Source organism: Callorhinchus milii, unplaced genomic scaffold (assembly GCF_018977255.1).
Source record: "Callorhinchus milii isolate IMCB2004 unplaced genomic scaffold, IMCB_Cmil_1.0 Scaffold8, whole genome shotgun sequence".
Lineage (NCBI taxonomy): Eukaryota > Metazoa > Chordata > Chondrichthyes > Chimaeriformes > Callorhinchidae > Callorhinchus > Callorhinchus milii.
In genome coordinates, this window is record NW_024704749.1 from 17,230,838 (window position 1) to 17,256,813 (window position 25,976).

At 40.0% G+C, this 25,976-nt stretch overlaps 1 protein-coding gene across 5 annotated transcripts; it reads right to left on the reverse strand.

Moving 5' to 3' along the window:
• Window positions 1-874: 874 nt before the first annotated feature.
• Window positions 875-24,629, reverse strand: slc25a25b (solute carrier family 25 member 25b). Of its 5 annotated transcripts, none has more exons than XM_007900281.2 (11): window positions 24,374-24,629; window positions 10,322-10,448; window positions 9,865-9,952; window positions 8,862-8,897; window positions 8,358-8,469; window positions 6,860-7,018; window positions 5,347-5,499; window positions 5,038-5,145; window positions 4,755-4,922; window positions 4,433-4,583; window positions 875-4,273 (listed from the first exon to the last, which is right to left on the reverse strand). In XM_007900281.2, exons 1-11 carry the CDS (start codon window positions 24,599-24,601, stop codon window positions 4,089-4,091), a joined length of 1,515 nt encoding a protein of 504 aa, XP_007898472.1. In that variant the 5' UTR covers window positions 24,602-24,629; the 3' UTR covers window positions 875-4,088. The 5 variants fall into 5 exon arrangements, with proteins under 5 accessions (XP_007898472.1, XP_042193206.1, XP_007898469.1 ...); XM_042337272.1 differs by lacking the exon at window positions 24,374-24,629 and adding an exon at window positions 13,265-13,554; XM_007900278.2 differs by lacking the exon at window positions 8,862-8,897 and having other exon boundaries at window positions 24,374-24,623.
• Window positions 24,630-25,976: the final 1,347 nt, after the last annotated feature.

Genomic DNA, 25,976 nt, shown 5'->3' on the forward strand with positions numbered 1-25,976 from the left:
GCACAGGTTGGTAAAAGACGAAAGTTGTAGCGTTACCTCCTACAGCTCTGCCCCTCACCTCAAAGATGCCAGCTTTGGTGCCAGCCATCCATAAGGATGAGAAGAAGCGTTGGTGAGTTGCTGCCTTGGTTCAGCATCTTGGTACATGCTACTGACGAGAAAGGCACAATACAAATGTAATTTATCGTTGTTGCTCCCACTCTTTTGCGTATTTCTAAAGAATTAACTCACCACGATTCCTGATGCTGGCAGGACTGGAGAAACTTGGTGCATTAACGGCTGTATTTCACCGATGAGTTTATCTGGTTTAAAATGTTATTGTTCCTGCTCGGTTTGTCTCTGAACTCAAGAAGGGGCAAAATTTGGCCCCTGGGTCACAATACCTCATGTGGGGACTGTCCCAGAAATCGGGGATGCATGGTCACCATAATGCCAGAATGGTCCGCCTGTCAACCAGGACGTGTGTGAAACGGGTGGGCATAATTAGTATCTCTAATTAACTGGCAGAACAAGCTTCACAGAATGAAATAAATAGCCTCTTCTTGTTCCCATCCAAAACATAACAAAATAAGTTGTCCTGTAGAACCAGTTCCGTAGTTAGGAATTTCTCTCAATTCAGTCTCCCCGCCCTGGGATCTGCTCCAACACTAACTTATCTGTCCAGGTGATGTTGAAAAGTGGATGAAAGTGATATCAGTGAGTAACTTCTCTTTTTGCTAAGGTTACAAGTGCTTTGAGATGTCCTTCCAACCTGAAAAGCATTATATAAATGAATATAGATTCAATGAGGATTTATTTAATTGGAGCTGTTTCAGCGAGAGGCTTTGCAGATCATGTGGCTACTCAAGATATAAAAACAGACAAGACATGCAGGTTTTGTTCGAAGAGAGAACTTTATTAGAAGACTGTTCCCTATTTGAACATAAATATGTTAAGAGGCTGAGGCTCAGTCTTTCACTACAATAACACTAAACGTATAACATTGCTTGCATTGATTCTGCACAACTTGCATTCATAATTTTAGAAACTGCCTTTGGCAAATCAGGCTCTGCTCTAAAACTCTCAAAATAAATGACCTTAATTTGGTTGTGAAATTAAGGCTCAAGATGAAGAGCAGCATTACAAGACATTGGGATCCATTCTGTTGGAGAAACTGCACCACACTGGACATTCTCAAAACCAACATAAGGAGAGATACAGCATAGACTCCAATCAGAAACCACACGTCAGGATCTGCAGAGGCACTTTCATGTTGGAAGGCTTTTTTTTTTAAAAAGTCAAACTTTACAGGCCCCCAGGCAGGGTCTCTACGTATTCTTATTTCACATTCATCAACTAACATTTTCTTTTTTTTTCCTTTAAAAATCAAACCCTTTTTACACATTCAGAAATGAAGCACTGCATTCACTTGATTGACGTTTTACACGAGAAAATAAAACTTACAATAAGAAACACCTGCTGGTCCCACCAAGATAAAATGTAAATTAATTCTGCCTACCCATTCATAAAGAAAACTACCTGTGTAAACACAAAACTGAAGAATCTCTCCCCTACCCCAAGTGTAAACTGTTCCAATGACAAGTTTGCAGCAAACCAAGAACATCAATACTGACCAAGTACAGTATTGCTATTCCTGCATACACTATTTTCTGGATTTATGATGCGGTGTATTTTTTTTTGTCTTCAGCCTGAAGCTGAATAACTGTCTCATCCCAGAAACACGACTGGGGCACCAGTATCTGTGCAGTAAAATAGAACAAGCAATCCAGTGACCATGACTGACTCCAAGGTTCACCTTGTTAACAATTGTTTAGCAATTACAAACAAGTTATGCAAAACTTCAGTTCAAACATCATTTACTTTTAATAAATCCCCCAAAATAAATATATAAATTAGGGAAAAAAGTTAAGGTTGGAAAACAAATGATAATGTACGCAATAGTAATATTATGTACTGCATATTATTCTAAAATAAGGAATCATGAAAAGGCAGTAAGTTGTGTTTAGTTCAAGGCAGGAAATTTGGAAATGTTCTCTTTAAAACAAATCACAGCAAGATTTAACTTGCTGGAATGTAGAAGCAGCTGATACTTTAAAACACGTTATTGTAAAGGACTTTTGCTCAATTGTAGCATCAATCTCACAACCTAGAATTCTAACATACACATGGACAAGGAACAGTCTCTCTAATAGAACACAAAATGACTGTTGAAAATTGCAGTTCTCCACACTTTTATATGCATGGCATCTGGTCCCAAAACCCTGCCATCAGAACTCGCCCCGCAGATCCCACATTTTCAACTCCTAATTTTTTTTTTACAAAAAGGCAAACTCCATAACGTTTCAGTAAACCAGAAGTCACAAGCTCTGTGCCTGTGACCCCGGGGTTGTCAGCATCTAACAACACTATTTCATCTCATCTTTCATTACCTCTCCCAACATAATCGATTACAAACGTCTCCAATTAAAACAGACTGTAGCTGATCAGGTTTATTCACAGGCAGTCTGGAATTTTCATGCTTTGTTATAGATCAAAATAATTACGTAATAAGCCAGGCAAGAGCATATTTGCAGCACTAGTTAATGTGATCTCCCAGGCTGGAATGCCACAGAACTGTCAAGTCTCAAATTTATCCCAAATAAAAGTGAAGGCAAATCTTTGACTGCTCTAAAATTTGTAATGCTTTTTAGAGTCAGAAATTACTGCTATTGTTACGAAAGCTCTGAATATTAAATGGCCAATTTAAAACATTACAGGATTCTAACAAAGTGGCTCATGTCTGTGAATTATATTTCAACAATGAAATTAGTTCTTTGTAATTTACATCTTCACCATTTCTTTCATCCCCAGCAAAAACATTCCTGCAGAGAATTGCTACATTAAATGAGATTATTATTATTATTATTATTGTGCCTTGCAGGAAAAAGTTAGCATGTAGTAACTTTTATTCTTTCCACGACCCTTCCACATATAGAGAAACAATTTGGGAATTTAAAACAAAATCTACAGGTCAAAGTTGCATTTACTCACTTAAAGCAGTTTTTAAAGAGAGTAGATGGTTTTCAGGAACTTTAAAACCCACACAAATGAATACTGCTGTTTAACTTTCAGGACGTGCAAATGACCAGAACAATCAGTTCTCATTCAGGTCACATAATTACTAATAAATAGCTGTTAGCATTTGCAAGGTGTATAAAAATAAATAATTTAACCCCTTTTGAAATGTAAGATAATCTTTTAGGTTTCTACAAGAAACAGTTGACCACCTGTCCAGCAAAATGTGAGAATAATTTCCAAAAGCTTCAGCATCCAACGATGGGATAAACCTTCACCCATTTATGGTAGGTAACAGAATGATCTGAATAGAATCTTATATAGACCTAAGATTTGGTTCTTTCACCAGAAGATTGAGCTTCCACTACCCCAAATTCTAGACCTTTCAAAAACCTGTAAACAATAAATAAAATAAATATTCAGTTTACTGAAACAGCATGATAAAACCAGACATGATAATAAAACCAATAATGGTAATGATATTTCTGGAAATGTGCAAATGTTACAAGAGTGAGAGGTTCTTTGTTACTAAAATGTATAAATAAACTGTAATGTTTGCTGAAACGTTTTGCTGTGGATCTTTTGTCTGTTTGAAGCCAGAAAACTCAAAAGATGCATCTGTTCCATTTCGTTTTGGGGGTTGGGGATTGGGAGATCCTTAAACCTTTCTGAAAGATACATTTCAGTTTCTTAGGATTCCTCCCAAGTTGTTAATGACACGTACAACTGTGTTCTTTTAAGAATAAAGATGCTATTCTACTGGCCGTTCTCGGCTGTTAATAGCACAAATGATAAAATAAAGTGGTGATAAATAACACTAAACAAAATGAGTCCTTCAAGGGCAAGGCCAGCGCTGAGATACTGACAAAAATGAAAGGCTAAGTTGGAGAAAGAGTATTCACTTGTTTGCTTGGGGAGTGGTCCCTTTAACCCCCTTATCCCCTTAAATAGTGTTTTATGACATTCACAGAATGAGATGGTTAAACCCCAGGATTATTGCCCAAGATTAGCTTCAGTCAGTATTCTTTGCCTCATCATCGAGACTTGACTCCCAAAGTGGTTTTCAGGTTCTCATACACCACGTAGCTGATGCTGACAGCAGGAACCACTTTCATGAAGTTTGGTGCTAGGCCCCGGTACAGTCCAATTGCTCCTTCTGTGCTCAGAATCTGCCTGAATAGTCCAGTCATTGTGTGCTGAGGTGCTCCCTCTTTGGTGGCTGAAAGAGAGCAAATAAATCCGTAAAAAATTGAGAAAAACAATGAACCATTAATTCATCAGAAAAGAGCCTAAAATAGAACGTGGCCACTTTAAACAAGACACTATTCTGGTTCCACAACCAAAGAATATGCCACTTCAAACCCGTGAATAAAATTACCTTGTGCTTGCATTCGTGTTCTGACAAGTGCTAACGGGTAACTTGCTAATTGTCCGCAAGTGCTTGACGTGGTGCCACATGCCAAAAGAACAAAGACACCTGGATCTGCGCTGTCAGTGGCATATCGCTGCAACCATGAATTCTTTAAAGTCTAAAGATAAACCAAACAATTTCATGAAAGTCAAACAATGAATTAGAAATTTCAAGATTTCACTAACAAAACCAGAAATGCGGCATCTCAAATTGTGCATTAATAACGGCTGTTTTTCCATTGTTTAAAAGTACTAAACCACAAAATCCTCAGATTTGAAAGAAAACTCACCTCATAAATGGCTAAATCTATTCCAGCATAAGGGATGATGCCCATCATATTGGGAACATAGCCCTTGTAGAAAGCACCAAGTCCCTCCTTTTTCAAGATGCGTTTTGCACAGTTGGCCATTCCAGAATATTGTCCAGTTTTGCGCAGGGCCAGTCTGGTCTTCAAAACCTGTCAGACAGAAGCAACACCACAGAATTAGTGACAAAAATAACATCTGAAATATAAAATTATTACAGCGAACAAATCACAATGTGCTGGCAGATTACAATTCAAGTCATTTTACCTCCATTGGGTAGATTGTGCTCTGGGCAATTGCTCCAGCCAGTGATCCTGCAATCAATCTTTCCTGAATGCCCAGAGTCTCCTGATTACTGCCAATTAATCGCTTTATCTGCAAAAGAAAAAATTTATAAATGAAATTACACCCACAGTGAACAATGGGTATCGATCATTCAAATAAACCTTTAGCAAGATTGATTATACGTTTTGATCAAAAAGGCAAAAATAAATGCATCAGTAAAATATAGGAATTGTATCCACAAGTTAATGATTAAAATGAATATCAACCTCCTCCTGTCTATTCAGCTCTCACCTGCTCATAAGCCATGAATTTGAGGGCAGATTCAGGTGCAATTTTGATGACATTGATTCCATTTCCTCTCCACAGAGATCGAAGTCCTCCTTCTTTAATCATGTGGCCAAATCCTCCCGCGATACACATACTGTTAGCTTTAGAAGCATGAACCTGACAAATGAAGGGCACATCTCAGTATACTTTTTTTCTACCAAAGAATGATTGTGTAAGACATGAACAACCTGAATGATAGGATTGTAGCTCAAGAGAAACCTTTTGGGCAGATAATGGACCAGTGTTCAATCACCCTGTAGTAATACTACTAAACCTTAAAAACAGCCTCCATCTTTCTTCATTGCTCTGCAACTGAGGTTCAAAAACTACTCTTCAATGCAGGAGTTCAATGCTCTACCACAGTTTCTGGACCAGGCCTGTAAGTAGATCAAGTTCTACTTCACAATAGCACCGGACATTTTGAATACCTGGCAGTTGGAAGATTGGTTTGTAAACACTCTGTACTATGAAGGTTGATACGACCTTTATGTTTCTTCTCCTTTCATGAAATTGGGTCTTTTAATGCAAAAATTGGTCAATATTGCAAAACTGCTAGTGACGGCAACAACATTGCAAAACTGCTGGTGACCTTCACAACGTAAACACTCCCGATAAGATCCTTTCAAAGAAAACATACAATAAAGGGGGTCGGGGGAAAAGAGTTCATTCCGTTGGCATATTGAACCCACGTCTCATCAGTCAAACCCTTAGGAAGATGGATGGGGAGATTTACTAGCCAGAAGACTAGTTACTGATTAAAAAGTTAATCTTTTTTTGTTGCGAAACAATAATCTCATCAGATAAAGCAATTAGATCAACATCAATCTACGTCAAAGATTATGGAAGCAATCCAATTCTATCATCGAGTCTTTATTTCTATCAAGAAATGTCAAGCTTCCCGCCCCATTAGTTTTTAAAGTTTATACAAAAGAAATGACAACTCAAAGGCTACTTTCTTCACTGGAGCTGTGTGATAATCATAATGTAATGCTCTGTCCTCATACCCCATATTTTCACTCTTCAAATATTTACCCATAACCCTTTTAAAGAGCACCGTAGCCTCGGGTTCAAGAGCACAAGGACAAAACGTTTCTCTTTCTAACAACTTTTAGCATGATTTTTGCTAAACCAATCACAGAACTCTTCTCGGAAAAATTCTGATCTCCCCATCCAAAAGTATTCATCCTCTCAAAACTCTAGGCAATGTGTTTACCAACTGAGATACGTGAGGTGCTTGAAGACTGAAAATCCGCATTATGTAATACACTAAAATCAACTGACAGTGCAACTTCATACAGTCACGCTGCCATCAGCCAGCTCAATAATTCCCTATCCAGACTCGCACATGAAGAATGGGCACTTTGATGAGAGGCCAGAAAAGGAGGGGGAGAATATTTTGGAGTAGAGAAAGAAGTCTGGTTACCAAGTTAAGAAACTGACTTGTCAAAAATTAAATAACAGTCAGGCGCAAACTTACTTGCATGAGCACCTTGAGACGGTCGAGCGGAGCAGTGCATGTCCTGGACACAGCACCTGCACCCCCTCCTGCTACGAGCTGTCGCCACCACATCCCAGTCTGCTTTTCCTCTGCTGTGAACTCATCTGGAATTGTTAAACTCTCGCCTACATCAAAAATCTGAAACACAAATTGCGGATTTTAATTCCACCTCTAGTCTGACCGCACCGTTTTTAACAATTATGTCAGAAACAGATTTCAAAATTCTAAAATTACGTCAGCAACAGGTTCCAACAACGCTTTACTGAATCAAGATATCTGTACCTCTAAAAACAACAGTCACTACACTTTACAGCATGTATTCTGTGAAGTGCTTTGACACATCCTCCTGATGTGAAAGGCGTTACACCAAATGCAAGGATTTTGTTATTTTCTATTATTAGGTTTAGACACAGATTTGGATTTAGAATAAGTGCATCTTAAATAGGATGAAAACAAAAGATACAATCTGTCAAATATGAATTATAAACTGTAGAGGTCTAAAAGCTTATGCAGCCCAGACATTTTGCTTAATACCACTTTATCAATGAAATCAATTTTTGATTTTAATTTTAAATAACTAGCATTTGAATCGGATTAAAATGGAATTTTTGCTACATAATCAAAATATTTATTTGTAATGAACCAGGAACATTGAGTTTCCTGATAAGCCCCTTTCGAATAATAATAATCCTTGCATTTGATACAGCGCTTTATCACAACTTCGAAAGCGGTTCACAGAATATACTGTAAAGTGAATTGACTGTATATTTTGAGGGCGAAATTTGAGGTTTAAACGAGAAGGGTCTTATCTGGAAACCCGAGTTTAAACTTGGTTTAAATCTAGTTTAAACTATAATTTCCCGTTTCTAAAAAGGTAGTTGCATTACTATTAAGGCACATTCTGTGTGCCAATAGTCATCTTATGACTTCTATCTTTAAGTAATGAAATCAGTTCTGCATTTGAACACAGATCAGATTGCAAGGCCACATGCACTTCAAATTTTGACATCTGACACCAACTCAAAAGTCACCAAGTGCTAAGCTAACCCAGTGGTCTAAAGATCAGGTTACATGATTAAGTAACAATGTAAAATGCAACATCAATAAATCTCACTCATTCCATAGCAGAATTGTATTACTTCAGTGAGATGGTCTCAAAACCCAAGTTCAGTCAGCCAATGTTGTGGCTGACAAAACATGAAATCATCAACTTAGTTGTATGGGAAAAGAAACCCAAATTGTCCCATATTTTGCAAAAAAAGAAAAAAATCGTGAAGGCATTTCTACAAATCTGAATACAAAATTTAAATGCAGGATTGCATGAATAATATTCATTGTCTGCTTAGATCTAAGATAAACAATGCACCAGTGATTACTGTTCTGTGAATCACTAAAACAAAACTTGCATTGGATATGAAATAATCCTTCTTCCATCCAATTCCTCTCTGGCATTCTTGAATGGTCATCCTGAACTTACCGTGGAGTGTTTCCAATACAGGATTATTTCAGGAATGTTGTCCGCTGGGTGCAGAAGATGATAGTCTCGCCACTCATTCCAGTCAATTGTCATTGTTCCATTTTTATCCATGCTGTTTTGATAAGACAAAAATGACAATGAAAAAGAAGCCAAGGTTTGCTTTGCTATGGTAGGGCATTCTGTTACCCCTCTAGTACTTTTGCAGATTTCAGTAGGAAAGTGAGTTATTGATGGTTATTACACTATTTTTTCTTCCATTTTTAAAAGAACTGGAAACCAACATTTAAGTATTTCAGCAATAGGACAGGATGGATTATTAACAAGGAACTGATGAGTTATGTTTTTACTCTATAATGAGCTTTACTTGAAGAGAATTTATGTAGTCAAATTTACAAGCACTGGGCAAGAGAAGTTACACTGGATGGAAATAAAATGTGTATCTATTATTTCTATAAAAATATGTGATGATGGGGAAGCAAGGCAGTACAATACACTGGTACTTACTATGCAATAGGGCCCCGCAGGTGCCCTCTCCAAATTCTGGAGATAGAAAGCAGAAAATGTAGAAAAAGATGTAGAAAACAGCACAGATAAAGCATTTCAGACATTCGACAGAGTACATAGAAAACCCACTGCTGAAAACAGTCTTTGGGAACACTAAGAACCCCTGGATAAAAAAGGTCTCCTTGTTTAAATAGCTGATTTTATCTGGTCCTTTTTCCGCATTTCAAAACCTTATTTACATCATCTTTTATCGTGTACCTATATTATTCTCCATGATATTCCTGGTTCAGTTTCCAGGCTCCCATGTTGCTCAGGACAATGTACCCAAAGATGCCTTGCAAAGTTTATTGCATTGAGTGACATAACTGTGCTAGAAGCTGAGCTTTCAGCATTCACTCAGATGAGATCAAGTCAGTACTTCCATGAAATTTTAAGAAATCTTTCCCAAAGCATATGAATAGAAACAAACAGAGCTGCCGAGTGGCACTGTGCACCAGAGCACTAATAATAATAATAATCCTTGTATTTGACGTAGCACCTTCTCATGCCTTCTGGACGTCACAAAGCACTTCACAGAATATAATGTAAAGTGAATTGACTGTATGTTTTGTGGGCTAATAACCTAAGCTGGAGTGCAGGGAGTTTAAGATGGTTCCCTAGCATGCTACGTTCCACACTATGTGCCTAGCCGAGGCCTTATATCTCTCTGGAGGGAATGATAATTAAAATAGCAAGCTTTCAAAGTCACTGATCATCGGTGTCTAAGAGCATTGATGGAGAAGAGAGTAGGTTTATAAATAGACTAAAGGAGGAGAAAATTACAAACACACACAAGCACGCACAGACCAGTGAAGACATATGAAAACACTGAAATATTTAATAACTGGAAGAAGCAGTCTGCAATTTGAAGAAACAGGTTTACAAATCTAGATTCATAATGGTGCAGGCTGCCTTTACTGTGAGGCTAATGAGAAGCACATTGAATAGATGCTACAAAACTCACCGTTTAAGGATCTTTTCCGCCTGTTGTTCTGAAATGTGCACCCCCAGGTCACACAGTGACTGCATGATTTCCTGCGCATCAATTTTACCTGAAAATGAATTCCAAAAAATTGTTGAGATATAATCCACTTAAAGCTACAGTAAAATAAATATTCTACAGGATGCACTGCTCGATTGTAATGAGAAAACCTATTAGAGGCTAACATTTAAATAATAATAATTCTTGCATTTGGTATAGCGCCTTTCACGTCGGGAAGATGTCCCAAGGCGCTTCACAGTATTTAATGTGAAGTGGAGTGACTGTGTATTTGTGGGCAAAAGCGGCAGCCAATTTGCACACAGCAATGTCCACAAACATCGTTGAAGTGATTGACTAATTTTATTTGACAAGATTGTTGGTCAGGTTACTGGGAGAAACTACTAAATTGCATATGTTCATAGTGATAAATAGAGCTTACCATCATTTTTCTTGTCCAGGCTTTTGAAAACTAATTGGAGTTTCTTTTCATGGTCTTTTAAATAATGAACAAATTCTTCAAAATCCAACTGTCCATCACAGTCCTTGTCACCGGCTTTCACAATTTTCTGTTTTGAAAAGATCAGGGGGGAAAAAAAAACTCTTTAAACATACATTTCAGAGGCTGTGATGAGTGAGTAATATCACTTCAGAAACAAAGACAGGTTTTGCAACAATACCTCCCATTTATTTTTACCCCCTAAAGACAGTGCCTCATGCTACGGCAAAGTTCCACATTTGCCGGCAGCTTTCCAGTACCTGACAACCGATGTACAACAGAGGATGCTAGTGCTACTACTGAGGTGATCCAATAAGAGTATTTTGCTATCCATTAATGACTTGACAAGCTACTACTCAATGCAAGCTCATCTAAAAACCAGTATACATTTAGGTTTAAACCAGATAGCCCTCAAGAAATAAAATAGAAATTGTTCCTCAATTCCTCCGCTCTCCATGGCCATTGTTCAAATATTAAGATAGAATTTTAGTTTGAGCAGGTCAATTAGTCTACACCTCATACCAAAGGTCAGAAACAACAAACAAGCTCACGATGAAGGATCAAGTTCCTCAATTAAGTCATAGCAATGAAAACTATGTGCAGAGCTATTTCAGTGCTCAGTAAACCCGACACCCAAAGTTTCTAAACCCAGGAGTAATGTATATGTACTTTAGTAATTATACCTCATCAGATGTAGCATTTACCAATTTTTAAAATGAACAATTCATAAAAATAATAATAAAAATTGTGGAAACATGGTATAGCAACAATAAACATACATGCACTGAAGGTGGTCTGGTCACCCAAGATTGGGCGTATGTGCAAAAAAGAGGGAGCAATAAAGGTTACTCTTCCCCGCCCCACAGATTCTCCACATACTGTATTGAGCTTTCAAGTCTCAATCGCGTAGTCTGACAAGGTGCTGACCTGAGCAAAGTATTTCCTTTCTAAAAAGGAGGCCAGAAACAGGTGGCATGATTTCTTTCTTAGTCACAAATATTGTGGGAGAAGGAAGAGAAGCATTCCTCCTCAAAAAAATCAGTTTTCTGGTAAAATCAGTTTTATTTCAATACGTCAAACTGATTGATGTAATAAAAGTTCTATTCACTCAGTTACCAATGGAACAGTAGCAACAGAAATTTTACTTCTCTTGCTCTGACATTTTGCTGTCTGCAGCCTCACATCACTAGAGATCTGCATATTGCACTGGCTCAATTCCTAATTCCAATGTCCTGTGATCTGTACTTTAATGCCACAGAAGGTTCCCTGACAGTTTAACTATGAGCTATTTCATTACTAGGCTCCTGAAGGGACTTAGCTTGTGACTGGTTATAAAAAGCTTGGGTTACAGCATTCAGTACATTGCTTTTAAATACCTTTACCAAAATAAAAATTCACAAGACAAGGGATTATTCTGTTACATGCACTCCAGGAAGTAAATTTTCTTCAAGTTTACTTTACAATCATACAATGCTATTATAAACTTAAATTAGATTGCAGCTATTTGAATTTGGGAAGGTCCCAAACAGAACTGTAGTTAGACCATGTCAAATCATTATCCGCAGCATAAGTAGCAAGAATAAGAGTTTATTTAAATCCCTCCTGTAGAAGCTCCTCAATGGCTCAGTTGATAAATGCACAGCCCGATGTAGAGCTGGTTCATACAGATCCCATTCAACCTCCACAGCCTTTCTGTAAATAAGGAAGTTCAATTGGGGTTCCCTTCCCTGATCTCAGTTTTTGCATGCATGTTTGAACGTCAGGGGAGCACAAGATTGGACTAAATTCAATACACGCAAGCACACAAAAAGGGGAACTTTCTTTTACAAGAAACCATGAAAATTTCCAGAATCTTGAAACTTGTTCCCACTCAGAAAATCTTAGTCACAAATTTTGAAACAGGTTGGAAGAACCTGTATCAAAGTAAGGACCATCTATTCTTCGGTTCAACGGTACTCTATGGCAACACTCAAAGGGTACCCTTTTCACCCAAATGATTGTAGAAATCTGGATCCATTCTCATTTTCAAGACAGAGGTAGATAGATATTTGTTAGGTCAGGGTATCAAGGGACACGGGGCAAGAGCGAGTAACTGGACTTGAGATACAGATCAGCCATGGCTCGAGGGGCTAAAAGCCTACTCCTGTTTCTGAGTAACAATGCTGCCCAACTGTTCACAAGGATGTTAAAAGATCTCATGGCACTACATTCAAAATAAGAATAAGTTTCTCCTAGTGTTATGGTCAACTTTTCCTCCAGATTAATTCATCATTCACTTATGGTGGTTTGTGGCACTTGGCTGGCACAAGAGTTGCTGTCTCTTGGGTTTGCCTACAAAAATTCATTACCTTAACAGAAATTACATTTTGCGTTTTTGAATAAGGCACTATAAAATGCACATTCTTTACTGTACATTAATAATAATCCTTGCATTTGATATAGCACCTTATCATGCCCGAGACCTCCCAAAACACTTCATAGAATATACTGTAAAGTGAGTTGACGACGGTATGTTTTGTGGGCCAAACAATCCAGTCACGTAAGGCTTTCAACTGAAATGTAACTATATGGAATACAGTCTGCAATGAAAGGCATTGTTTCACCAGAACTAGGACTGTCAAAATATTACAGAACCACTTTTGCTGAAAAGTGTAACATGAAGAATAAACAGAAGTTACATTTACATGCTATATCCCGTTACAACTATCCAGTAAGGCAGGACAAAAAAAAGCTTCAATACAGTCCACAATTTGTATCTGCTGTGTTGATCTTAAAATCTTTAAACCAAACAGTGCAGACTTCCACAGCTTTAAATTCCTCATAGATATCTTACATTTTAAAATGCAACAAATATGAGTTGCATTAGGTAACAGCATCATAGTTTACCTGTCTCCATTGGCGATAGGTTGAGATTTCTTGTGAAGGGATGAATAGGCTGAGCCTGAACACAGATTTTAGTTCAGCAGGCAGCCTTTGTGATTCGAAGTACTGAAATTCCCTTTCCGAAGTATTTGGCACTGGCACATACAAACATAGGCACAGCATTCTAACAGCGTTATTTTAAAAAATAATTTAAAAATAAAATAAATATAAAATCACCACACTTCAGAACCACAGGTGGAAAGAAATAGTTTTAGAGTGGCCTAAGTTAAATGACTGCAGTTGCTTAACGAAATAGAACTAAAATGCCTGAACACTGATTCATATTTTATTCCCAAGAGTAGTTCCTTCTCCTCCCATTTTAGCCTGCGTAATACGTGAATGAAACACTCCCTTTACTTTAACCAACCACAACTCTAGGTTTGCATTGCTTAACATTACACACAAGTGGGGCTTGCTCCTTGCCAAAGAATTGGTATTCAAGAAACCTCAGCCATCGTCTAAACTTTTAAAAAGTGCAATATTCACAATAAGCAAAATGTTTTTAATGTTTTATATCAATTTGAACCATGTGGACTACTTATTATGTGCTGAGCATTCTGCCATTGTACCTCAGATTGTTGCAAAGGAATTCAATGCAAACAGTAGTCATCAGTCATGGTCAGACAAATGGTATATGAGAGGCAGACCAACTGCAGTATTAATAAACAAAATCCTTGCATTTGATATTGCAGCTTTCTTTTCAGAATGCCTCAAAGTACTTCACAGGATATTCTGTCAAGGGTAGTGACTGCGTATTTTTGTTGGCGTACACGCAACCAATTTGTACACAGTAATTTCACTCAAGCTGCCATGAAGTGAATGATCAGTTTTTGCTGGGAGATTTTTGGCCAAGATACCAGGAGAGACTCCCTTCTCTTTTCAATTACTGTCATGCGATCGCTAACGTCCACCTAAGAAGGCAGATGGGGCATCAGTTTTAACTCTTCATCCAAAGGATGGCATCCCCAACAATGCAGCGGTTCCCCCCGCAACGCACTGAAGTGTCAGTTTAGACAAGGAGTTCAAAGTCCTGACATGGGCTTATAGTACAAAATTTTCTGTCTAAGAGTGTTACCAACCATGCCAGCCATTACCCATTACATTACCCATCATAATGTATACTTTGCCTGATATGCACAATATAGTGGGACATAAACGCTGCATGTGAGCCAACCATTTACCTGGTAGTTTTCCAGAGTTTTGCAAGAGGTACAGTAATGACGTCCAAATGACGTCCAACATACGCAGAAAGCTCTCAAGTATGTTTGTTTAGATTTAGGAAGGAACGTTCAAATAGATAGAGATAGCCTGTTAATCGATTATGAACTTTTTGTGTAAACCCCACTTTGAACAGTACCTACATAAAAAGCTTTCAGGTAAAATAGTCTCTGTGCACACGCAAAACCTACACATCATACTAACTGATTCACGGTCCTAGCTCTCACCTCGTCTCCGGTGCTAACTTTGCTTTGGGTACTCTGTGCATACTGCTTTTCAAAAAAATCTATTTCACCTCCACTGAAATTAATCCAAATACTGCTGAAGAAACAGTATGTATCAGAGCATCAATAAGCAAAGCAACATTAACTTGTCCAGGGAGCAGGTCATCCACCCAACTATGTTGGCCAGACCTGAGGACAGATCCACAAAAGTGAGTGTCTGCTGCACAATTTAAATCTGGGTTTGCTAATCTCATTCTATACTTTCTAGGTTTCAGTCATTTTTTGAGTACAATATATCATATGTGAAAGATCCGCTTTTAAGAAAAAAAGTAGATTGCAAAGATAAATTGCTTAGCACTCACAGTCCAGAGTTTCATTTTACAACTGCAACCTTTTAAAATAAAACCATTCTGAAATAGTCTTCCAGTGGATAAAACTACCATGTGAGAAGGATGGTAAAAACGATGAATAACGTATTAGGAAGTATCCATCTCTGGGAGGTACCAAATCACAAACGTGGATATTGATGAGGTTCAATGTGCACAAACGCAGTTTTCAGGCTCCCAGGGCTAATAAATCAAATCCATTAATTCCAGAATTTAAGGGACAAAGCTATGAGGAAAGAATATTAGTCCTAGGATATTTCTCTCATGAAAAGAGAAGATTGTAAAGGAGAATTTAACAGAAGTATTTAAAATTATGAAGACTTAAAATTAGGTTAACAATAGCATGTAGGAATTGTACACCTTTTTTCAAAAAATAAAGTTTTGGAACAAACTAACAGGGCAATTGCAATGGGTTTGAAAATGGAACTAAATGAGTTCCTGGAAATAAAAAGCGAACACTGAGGCATCAAATGTCTTTGATGAGTTAGATGGGTCTTGAAATTGTTACTATGCTATTTTATGTTATTAAGGATGCAGTATCTAGTATAATGCCTGCCTGCCCTGTATTCAGTTGAAGTTAAATTGAGAAAAAGGAGGGAGAGGAAGTAAAAACTCCCAGATTCTGACTTATTGCATCTTGCCCAGGTCACCATTCTTCATGCATGTATCCCTTAGCTAGTGAGTTTTATTATCAGCAGTGGGAAGGAAGACACACCCGAGGCTTGGCTAATTTGGTTCTTAGACAACAACCAGACATGTGCACATTCCACTTACAATCCTGAGCAGGACTTTTTGCTCTCCTCCCTATCTCTGGCTGAGATCAGTTCACAAGGTTCAGAACTTGTGCTGGAGATTAATCAACTAAAACCATATGGCTTACAAATGAACCTGTCTGGTAGGCTTTCCAGCTAGAATCACCATACCGGTTAGCGCTTCGACTTGTAGAGTTAACTGGAGCCGAGTGGGAAGAATCCCTACCCCTGTCTGCACCTCCAAGTCCTGATGATCAGCAGCACTGTGGACCTACATCATTCCTCGTAGCTCATCTGACACCGGGGATCATCCTTATTCCCCTCCCTGTACTACGTCTAGGATCACATGTCACAGTGACCTGAACTGTACGCAGTAATTCAGCTGCAGCCTGTCTAGAACTCTGTACAGTTTAAGCAACAGCATCTGTGGAGTTAACATCAACTAATTTAGCAATATGGCATTGTAGACTTGTGGCTCAGTTTCACACGAGGAAGTGGGTTTACCAACTGAGCCATTAGGAGCTTCTAAGCATTTAGATTATAGAAACAAAAAATAACTTGTATAAGATATAAGATATATTTATTATAATTAGTAAACATAGGAGCATTCAACCCATTAAGCCTGTTCCACCAACTTAAAAGATCAGAGGATTCAGTGTTTTCTTTAAACTACTCTCTTCTCTACTTTAATTTTGCAGTTTATTTGCTTCCACTAGGTGACCTCACTCCACTTTTTAAAAATTGAAGTGCCTGATGATAGTGGCCAAATATTTGTTTTCATTATATAGAACAGATAATATTCTTCAAGAGTTTATAAACTGAAAGAGTTGGACTAATTTATGGAATCAAATTAGACTGGTTGGATATTCAGAATTAACAATTTCCATCCAGACTTCACAGTAGATAAGAGTGCCAGAGCTAGAGCGCCTGGGTCAGTGTGGTTGAAGGAGGTCTCAAAGGTAGAGTGGACCAATATCATGGAGGGTTTTCAATACAAGAACAAGGATCTTGAATGTGATTCCTCAGGGCAATGGGGACCAGTGGAGCTGAGTGAGGATGTGAGTGATTATGTAAACTGTACGAAGTAACTTAATTTCCTGGGTGGTTCTTTTACTTCTATCCTCACCCCTTCCCTTTTTCCCCAATTCTCTGCACAGAGGGTGAGCAAACTATGCTGTTAGCAGGGGTAGCATTAAGTGGCATTGGCAGAATACACCTATTCTGTGCATTGAGGTGAAAACAAAGAGAAAAAAGGTAACTAAACAGTTACCTAAAGATCATGTTCAGGTTGTAGCTCTATCTACAATATTTTGCATGTTTGTACATGACTTCCAATCCAACTTCTTTTAATTCTGAAAACCCTTTGAAATATTACTGCGGCTAATGTCTTTTCACTAATTTGTTTTGTTTTTAAAAAAGCTTTTCTGCAATATCTTTAGTCATAGTTATAGTTGGATTTCTTTTAAGATGTGGAGAAGATATCTTGTTAGAATTTAAGTACTTAAATTTTCAATTACTCTGCAAAATTCCAGCTTATCTGACAATCATGGCGGCTAGTTTTATTAACTGGTTCATTTGTGATTAGAAAGAATATCCATGGTTGTACAGTATATGTATGCTACAGTAATGTTCTAGAAAATGGTTTGGTTTCCCAGACATTAATATTTTCGAATTCTAAATTTCTGTTCCATTGTTTTTCTATTTTTTTAAACAAATTTATGGGGAATAAAATAAGAAAGATCTTGCTGCAATTCCTCCTCCTCCTCCAACCTTTGAAGATAACGCCAGCCGACATCATTCTGCTTGCTGATTAGGTCATTCTCCAGCAGCACAATTCTTTTTCACTCAGAGATAAACTGCAGACGTTCTATTTCTGTACAAGACAGAAGTTTCAAAGTAACAAGTAGAAATGGTAGCAAAACAATGAGTTCAGCTTAAAATGACTTGTTCTGACTTGGATACCGTTCTGTAGAACTTAGAATTAAAATTCACGGCTTCAACGAACAATAAGAACAAATTTACATAGCGTCTTTCACATCAGGAGGACGCCAAGGCACAGAAGGTAATTAGAGTAGTTGCTCTTTAAGAAACTCCTTTATCATACTGTTTGAGTAATAACTAGCAACACTTGCAAGCAAACAAACAGTACCAATTGATGATTCTTTTAAAAAAAATCAATGATAATGTAAAATTCATGGTGGGGGGGGGGCAGAGGAGGGGGAAGAGGAGGTTTGCAGGATTCCCTGGGAGCTGATCTGGCTCCAAGGTGACCTGGTGTGACAACAGAATGTCAGATCAACTCTCTAGCAGTCTCGGGAGTCTGCTTCCTGAGCCAGGTGGGTCCGCAGTACTCCAGGGCACTGTTGATGATAGATCGCCAAGCCTGGCTCATGAGCAGGACGTGGAAGGGCAGTCCAGTCACTGGGAACGAGTACTCTTCCCACTCAGTTCCTCTTAACCCTGTAAGCCAAGGTGCCAAGGTAGGGTGGTTTTAGCTGAATACGCAGCAGGAAGCTCATCAGACAGCATTTTCGTAATTGCAAGTGAACCAGTTTCAGCTGGTTAAACTCCAGCCGTACCCAATGCACATCCGGGCGTCATCAAGCTTCGGCTCTTGCCAACTTGCGCCTAATATCCCTGGAAAGCAGTGGACATCCCTCCAGGGATATGGTGTGCATTCCATTCCAGACGCAAGGAAATTTCCATGTGTATTTAGCATACATATGTGGAACTCTCCGTCTGGTATGGATACTCTTAAAGGATAGTGATGTGGTTCTGCCAAATAAAAGCCATGAAGATCATCAATTAAAAACACAACAAGCACTTGAAGTAGACAAACTAAAACGCTGCAGCAAGCCTTGGTAAAATCTGGAAAAAATAAGGTTGTTTTTAAATAATTCCAATTCATAATAAATGTGCATTCCACATTGTGAACTAGGCTCTGGTGCCCCCACTGAATGTCACAGTACATTGCTACCTTGTTAGCGATGATTTAAAAGAAACAGTAATATCATTGCAGTTGACATGGACACTAATTATGATATATGGCACTGCGCTTCTTACCAAGTAAATTTAACACTCGTCCCAGTTAGCACCCCATGGTTTTGTTAACCAAGATTACATTACAAACTGTCGTTTATAACAGAAACGTTGTTTTTGATCAGTTGCTATAGAAATTTTGCAAAAACATTGATTTTGAAAACTGTTCCTCAATACAGCATCGTTTAACTTAAATGTTGATGGATTTCATTGATTAGTACAGTCCTTTTGAAAGGATTTTACAATTAATAGGCGTCGCTATTCTTAAAGCACAGAACCTACCAAATTAAGTTATTTTCTAAAGCAGTGCTAGATATGTGCCACTACACAACCCCTATTGCTAGTCTGATCACAATAATTTTAATACAATACCTCTTCTCGTTCCTCCACAGATTTCTGCTTCTGCCCAACACACTTTGCATTAGCTTCAATCCCATCCTTTGGATTGCTGAGTTTACCCCGCATTTCAGTTGCATTCTCCAATTCTTTCGTTTGTCTCCTCCCCGCCTCTGGATCCTGACAGACTACTTTTGAAAATATTTCATTTAGATATGCATACACAGCCTTTAGCATCTTGTGTACTTAACGATTCTTTGTTTAACGTTGCGAATCGAGAGATGCTGCAGAAACTGGGACTGCAAAATGAAGACCAAGCACAGGTCAAATGAATATGTGCAAAAGAAACGCAGAGAACAGTCTCATTCTCTCTGCAGTGTCAAAAAGTCTGCAGACTCAATGCAGTATTTTCCTAGCCAATGACTGAAAGAGATACTAACACATGTATTATTTGAGCGACATTCCTTGGCCAATAAGTCCTCAGCAGAGCTTTCCGCTGTTTAATCTTCATGGGATTACTGAACAAAAAAAAACTGCCAAGTACTCATTCAGCTCCATCAATTTCTCATTCATTTTACTGGAACTTCATGCTTTAGATGCAGATAGGTTCACTGGGAGACGAGGAAAAATTAAGCCACGTACAGTTTGTTTCTAGGGATGCACGGGGAAACAAAGATCGAGCTAATCTCATTAGGATTCATCTCAGCAGACAACAAAAAAACAGTGATTATTCTCAGAGGACAGTTTGATTCTACATCACTATTGTGCCTTGTGCCATAGATTTATAGGTGAGCTTTCATCTATTATACCCTTATTCTTTGGAATTCCATTCCTGCCTCACATTCCTCCCTCTTGGTCATCAAAACCTTTCTCTTTGACGGAACCTTTGATCAACTTTTCTCTGCAACCACTTTTCTCAAGTGTCCTATACCATCAATGTAAATTCTTCAATCTGTTTTCCTTTGAAAGGAGCAATACAAGTACAAACTGCTGAAAATTAAATTGCTTCCTCCTTGAATCTATAGACACCTAATTACAATAATAATCCTTGCATTTGATATAGCGCCTTATCACATCTTCGAGACATCTAAAGCACTTTACAGGATATACTGTAAAGTAAATTGACCATATATTTTGTGGGCGAAATTTGACAATATGTAAACAACAGACAAATAAACAATTGTCCAATTAATACAGTTGGGTAGATGAAGGGAAAATAGCATCAAAAGTATGTTTGTAGCTGTGGGCTGGTAGCAGTGAATCTACATTAGTGGATTATCTATAAAGTAATAAATTCTAAATATAATAAAATCTGGTTCATTTACACAGCTATTATAGGACAAACAATTTTGTAAAGATTTGATATAAAGGCTTTGCAAAAAAAAAAATTATGGTTCCAGAAACCATTGTATAAATCGGTTTATAAAAGTAAGTTATGAGGGTATGGGGAGACGGTTGATAAAAGATAAGGTCTCATCATGGAGTATTTTTTTAAAATAGTTCATATATGTGATAGAGCCATCTGTGGGTCTGCCAGCCAGACTGGAGATGGCATATCATACTGCAGTACGATGATGGTAATGTCTAGATAGAAGAATTAATTACCCAAAGTCCAATATTGCTTGCTATTGTGATTATATCACTGTGGTAGAGACTTTCATGTGGAACCATTATTTTACAGTTGTAACCTCTCAAAGTAACAGAGGGGAACGTACTCAAGGCAAAATGTAATGTTCTGCTAACTGCCACGGTTCTGATGTTTATAATGATTCTTTTATTTGCTGCAGCAGGTTTTGTTTATGTAATGTCTTCTCAAAGGCACAAATTTAAGTTAGTTAGCTGAAGACAATGCTTCATCTGTAATAGATGTGCTTTTATGCAATGATAGTCTGGGTTTGGTTCATGAACCTGTTTTGCTCCACTGTCAGTTCACAACCATTTTAGTATTTAATAATATTTAATCCGCTGTCAAATCCTCCAAACCTCCTGTGAGAGAATGTTCCTGCATTGAGTAAGAGGAACAGGGGAGGAACTAAATCAGGTACAAGCTTTCACCATCAACGTAATTTCAGGTATTAAGGCATTTAAATCATTAACCACTATGAAGGTCTAGTAGCACTTCATACAATGCTTTAAATCTGATTTGTTGTCTTACGGTGAAACACTTTGAGATGCTTCAACAACTTCATAAGGTACTATATCAAATCTAAGGATTATTTTGTTTATTATAATTCCCATTAAAACAAGGCCGAATTTGTTTTTAAAATTGCATTTCTTCTTTGATTAGACGCATCGTATTTACATTCATGGCATTCATTACAGAATACAAAGTGTGGTACAAAGCGATTACAAATGAGATTCTCAAAGTAACTTTTGCTCCAGAGAGCAATAACAACCCACAATCTACCACTGTTGCAGACAACAACAACTTGCATTTATATAGTGCCCTTCATGAGGGGTAGCATTCCGGAGAGCTTGACAGTAGAGTCTGACCCCAAGCCAGGGGAAGAGGGAGGTAACACCAGGCCTCCCAGACCTTCTGGTTGTGACACCAATAGGACGCGAATGGGTCGGCACTTTTGCAATCTTCTACAAGACAAAATAAACTAAATGCATCGTCTAATAACCACACAAACTGCTTGATGTACAATCTTACACTGCACTTTTAAAGTGCTACAATTAAGTTAGGTGGTTCTGTGGATTCGAGAAACAATTACAACAACTTGCATTTGTATAGCGCCCTACATGTGGGGTAGTGTCCGAGTGCTTAGAACCACATCTTGATGCAAGGCTACATTCTGGCTATGGATGCAGCATCTATGACAGACACTGTGAAAAGCCTACAGGAACGTAAGAGAATCTAAGACCAAATAGAAAGCAAGTTTCTGCATTGTCCATTTTTAGCTGTGAGAAACTGATGCTCACCGAGGTCTTGGGAGGAACATCTCTGCACAATGATGTAGTTCCTTCTTTTGGGTGCCATAAATTGTCCAGCGACTGTGGAATAATCCTTATTGGCCAACAAACACAAAACCACATTGCCAGGCTGCACTGGCAAATAGAAAATAAACCAACATTATCTCAGCTAACAATACAGGTATTGGCACGATTGTGTCTGTTCAAACATCTCTTCAGTCAGTACTTCAGAGATATCAACATAAACAAATCTACCAGTATAATCACTGAAAACTGAGCTCCCATTGGCCCCAAAGCACAAAATAAAAGATACAAGATTTCTGGCACAGGATACAAGGCAAGTCAAAGAGAAGACGATAAGTCATACTCATGCAGTTACCTAGCAAGATCCTAATTCATATAGTAATAATCCTTGTATTTGACGTAGCACCTTATCACATCAAAACATCTCAATGTACTTCTCATGGTTTACTGTAAATTGTAGTGACTATTTGTAGGCAAACATTGTAGCCAATTTGCACACAGCAATCAATGACCCATAAACACCCAAGTAAATGATCAAGTCAATATGCAAGAATGAACAAATTTTGACAACCATTAAAGTGATCTTGTGTTATTTACCATGAAATATGTTCAACAATTGAGCATATATTTCATACTGGGAGAAAGTCTCAAAGCACTCGGTATCTCTTCGACCATGCTTACAGTCGCCTCCCCCTACCCCCCGGCTCGGCGTCAGGCTCAGCCACTGTAAACTGCTCCAAGACTCTACCCACGTGAAGGGCACTATATAAATGCAAATTGCTGTTTTAGAAAAGGAGAAAAATACACTAGTGCAGTCACAACAAAATGATAGGCACTTATCAGCACATTCAAACAGTGTCTCTTCTGTCTAGCTCAGCTACTGGGAGGGCGAGTCCTTTGGGCATTGCTTTTTGGCAGTGACGCTCACGCATGCATTCTCAGGCTCCTTTTTATATGAAAAATCTTGAGCCCTTTTCTGCCACTGGATTTGTATGAAATAAGATAATGATCCTTGCTTTTTGACATAACACCTCATCACATCATCTAGATGTCTCAAAAGCGCTTCGCGGGATTTTATGGTGAAGCATGGCAACTATGAATTTGGAGGCAAATGCGGTAGTCGATCTGCGAACAGCAATGTCCCCACCCATAGCCGTAAACTAAACGAGCAATTTTATTTGATCCGGCAAGACATTCTAATCCCTCTTTCAATGCTTTGCTCTCAGTCGAGCCTGTTTAACGGTTGTAACCAGCTGAACGGACTCCAGGGTGAAATGCTTGGCAACGAGGAATGCTGGAATCGAGGCCGCCCTGTGTGCCGATCTCGATAGTCCGGTTCCCGGGCGAGGCCCTGTATGCGGTATTTCAGGGCGCTGCTGGTTGCAGCACAGCCGGCCTGGCTCATCGGCGGGACTCGGAAGGGCAAACCAGTCGCTGGAGGCAGGGAATCAGCCCATTCGGCTCACATCGACCCTGCAAGCCAAAGCCCGGACGGGTAGGGTGGGCGGCCCTGAGCTGGAGAAGCAGCGGGGACGCTCGCCGGGCAGCGCTATCGACGGCAACCTATGCGGTGTTAGCTGGTTAGACTCCAGCAGTGACCCCCCCCCCCCCCCCGTCGCGCACTCTGGGGTCGCCGAGCCTTGGCTCTCGCCAACCCGCGCCTCGTACCTTATGGAATTAGGTGAGGAGGAAGGGTCCCCCTCCTCCAGGGAGAGGGAGAGAGAGAGAGAGAGAGAGGGAGAGCATTCCATTCCCACCAATCTCTCTGGGATCCCCATGTGGAGGTGGGCTGCCTGGCGACCCCCAGTTCGGTTTGGATACCGGGGAGGATGGTGATGGGGTCGGTCGGGTCGGGTCGGGTCTCCCCACGTGTCAGAGGGCAGGACACCCACAACGGCTGAACCCAAAACAATAACAACAACAATAACAATCATTGGGGGATTGGGGAGTGGTCGAACCTTACAACTGGAAACCGATCCCCGGTGTGAAGTAGATAACTTGGAAACGCCGCATTTGGAGCCAAATAACGAGGCGGCGGCGGCGGCGGCCCTTCCTCCGCCCACATTTCACTGCGGCCTACACCGCTCGTCGGCGTTTTCAGGCTCGGTTTCGCCGGGTGACGAAATGTGGCGGGTGGAGGGGGAGAGAGAGAGAGAGAGAGGAGGGGGTGAGGCTCACCTTCAGCTCGGACTCGGTGCGGTAGACCCCGAGGCGCTCCAGACCGGTGGCCAAGTCGTTCACGCACAGCCCCCCGTCCTTATTGACGTCGAGCTGCTGGAAGAGGACCTGGTGGCGCCGCTCCTGCTCCACCCGGGCCGCCTGCCCTTGGCCGTCCGCCGGGGACTCCGACTCGCACGCGCAGAGCGGGCCGCTGAACAACGGGGACTCGCCAACAAATTCTTTCATTCCCCCCCAAACTCGGTCTCGGAGGCCGAGGCAGTGAACGGTCGGGAGTTTGAAAGCTGCGTCTCCGTGTCAAACCGGATGGAGAGCCCTCCCGCTCGCCCCGCGCGCGCTCCTTCCTTCCTTCCTTCCGGCGGCAGCCGCTCGTGAGTCACCGGCCCCGCAGCGTTTGTAGCCCAAGCGCGGACAAACACGAGCCCAAAGAGTAGCCCCAGTGGGACGCGTCGCCTCGCCTTCACGGGGAGCAGAGTGACCGGTATGTCGGTCCCCGTTGCTTTCGAAGCGGTCAAGAAAAGGCCTTCACACGGGGAGGGAACGTTTCGCGGGTTTAACTTGACGCAAAATACCCGAAAGCCGTTTGTCTCGACACGTCCGACAGAAAATCGCCTAATTGGGCGTGAACCCGCCCACTCCGGCCTCATTGGCCACCCGGCTCGCCCTGGGCGGGCTTTGCGTGCTGATTGACAGCGCCGTCTGCCCACTAGCCGGCGTCGCTCGGCCATCAGCCAATCAACATCCGCAGCCCCGGCTCGGGGCGGGCTTGGGGCGGGCGGGGTGTGCGGGAGGGCGGGCGGGGTGTGCGGGAAGCCGAGGGCACAGGTGGTTGAATCCGTAATAATAATCCTCGCGTTTGACACAGTGCCTTTCTCACGTCTTCGAGACGTCTCAAAGCGTATGAAAACTCATTGATTTCAGTAATGCATTGGACGACCACAAACATCGAGTATTTGTTGAATTGGACGTTCAGTTTATTTATAATACACCGCCAACAACTTTCATTTATAGAGCCCTTCATGTGAGATGGCATCTGGGATCTCAAACTCTTTATTAGTCCAATATGGTGCTTGACCCATAACTTCTGATTCCAAGGTGAGATTGCTACCAACTGAGCCAGACTGACGCACAAATAATAATCCTTGCATTTGATATAGTGCCTTTCACGTTTGGAGGATGTCTCAAAGAAATTCACAGTATTTACTATAAAGTGTAAGGAAAGTATATTGTGTAGGTGAAAGCAGCAGCCAATTTGTGCTCAGCCACAAAGTAAATAGCCAATATTATCAGGGGAGTGTTGGCCAGGACACTGAGAAACTTCCTTCAGTTTTTATATATTGCCACGGAATCTTTAACATCTACCTGAATACACAGATAGGAGCTCAGATTAACACGTCATCTGAAACACCTCTAAATGTTCTCACAACCCTGCATTGGTGTGTCAGCCTAGACTGAGCTCAAAGTTCTGTCATGATGCCTAATTCACAACTTCTGAATCATAGCTAGGAGTTCCTTCAACGCCCCATTAAAAAATAAATTCCTGGTAATGTATTTGAAAGGAAAGGCAACGGTTTGTCTTGGTTTAAGCAATTTGTTTATCTTG

Excerpts from the sequence above, each read along its gene's own strand:
- slc25a25b (XM_007900281.2), bottom strand. The coding sequence starts at position 24,601 with ATGAAAGAATTTGTTGGCGAGTCCCCGTTGTTCAGCGGCCCGCTCTGC. Across the intron at positions 8,898-9,864 it reads GCGGAAAAGATCCTTAAACG|AATTTGGAGAGGGCACCTGC; the intron begins GTGAGTTTTGTA and ends TTCTATCTCCAG. Across the intron at positions 7,019-8,357 it reads TGTATTGGAAACACTCCACG|ATTTTTGATGTAGGCGAGAG; the intron begins GTAAGTTCAGGA and ends TTTGTGTTTCAG.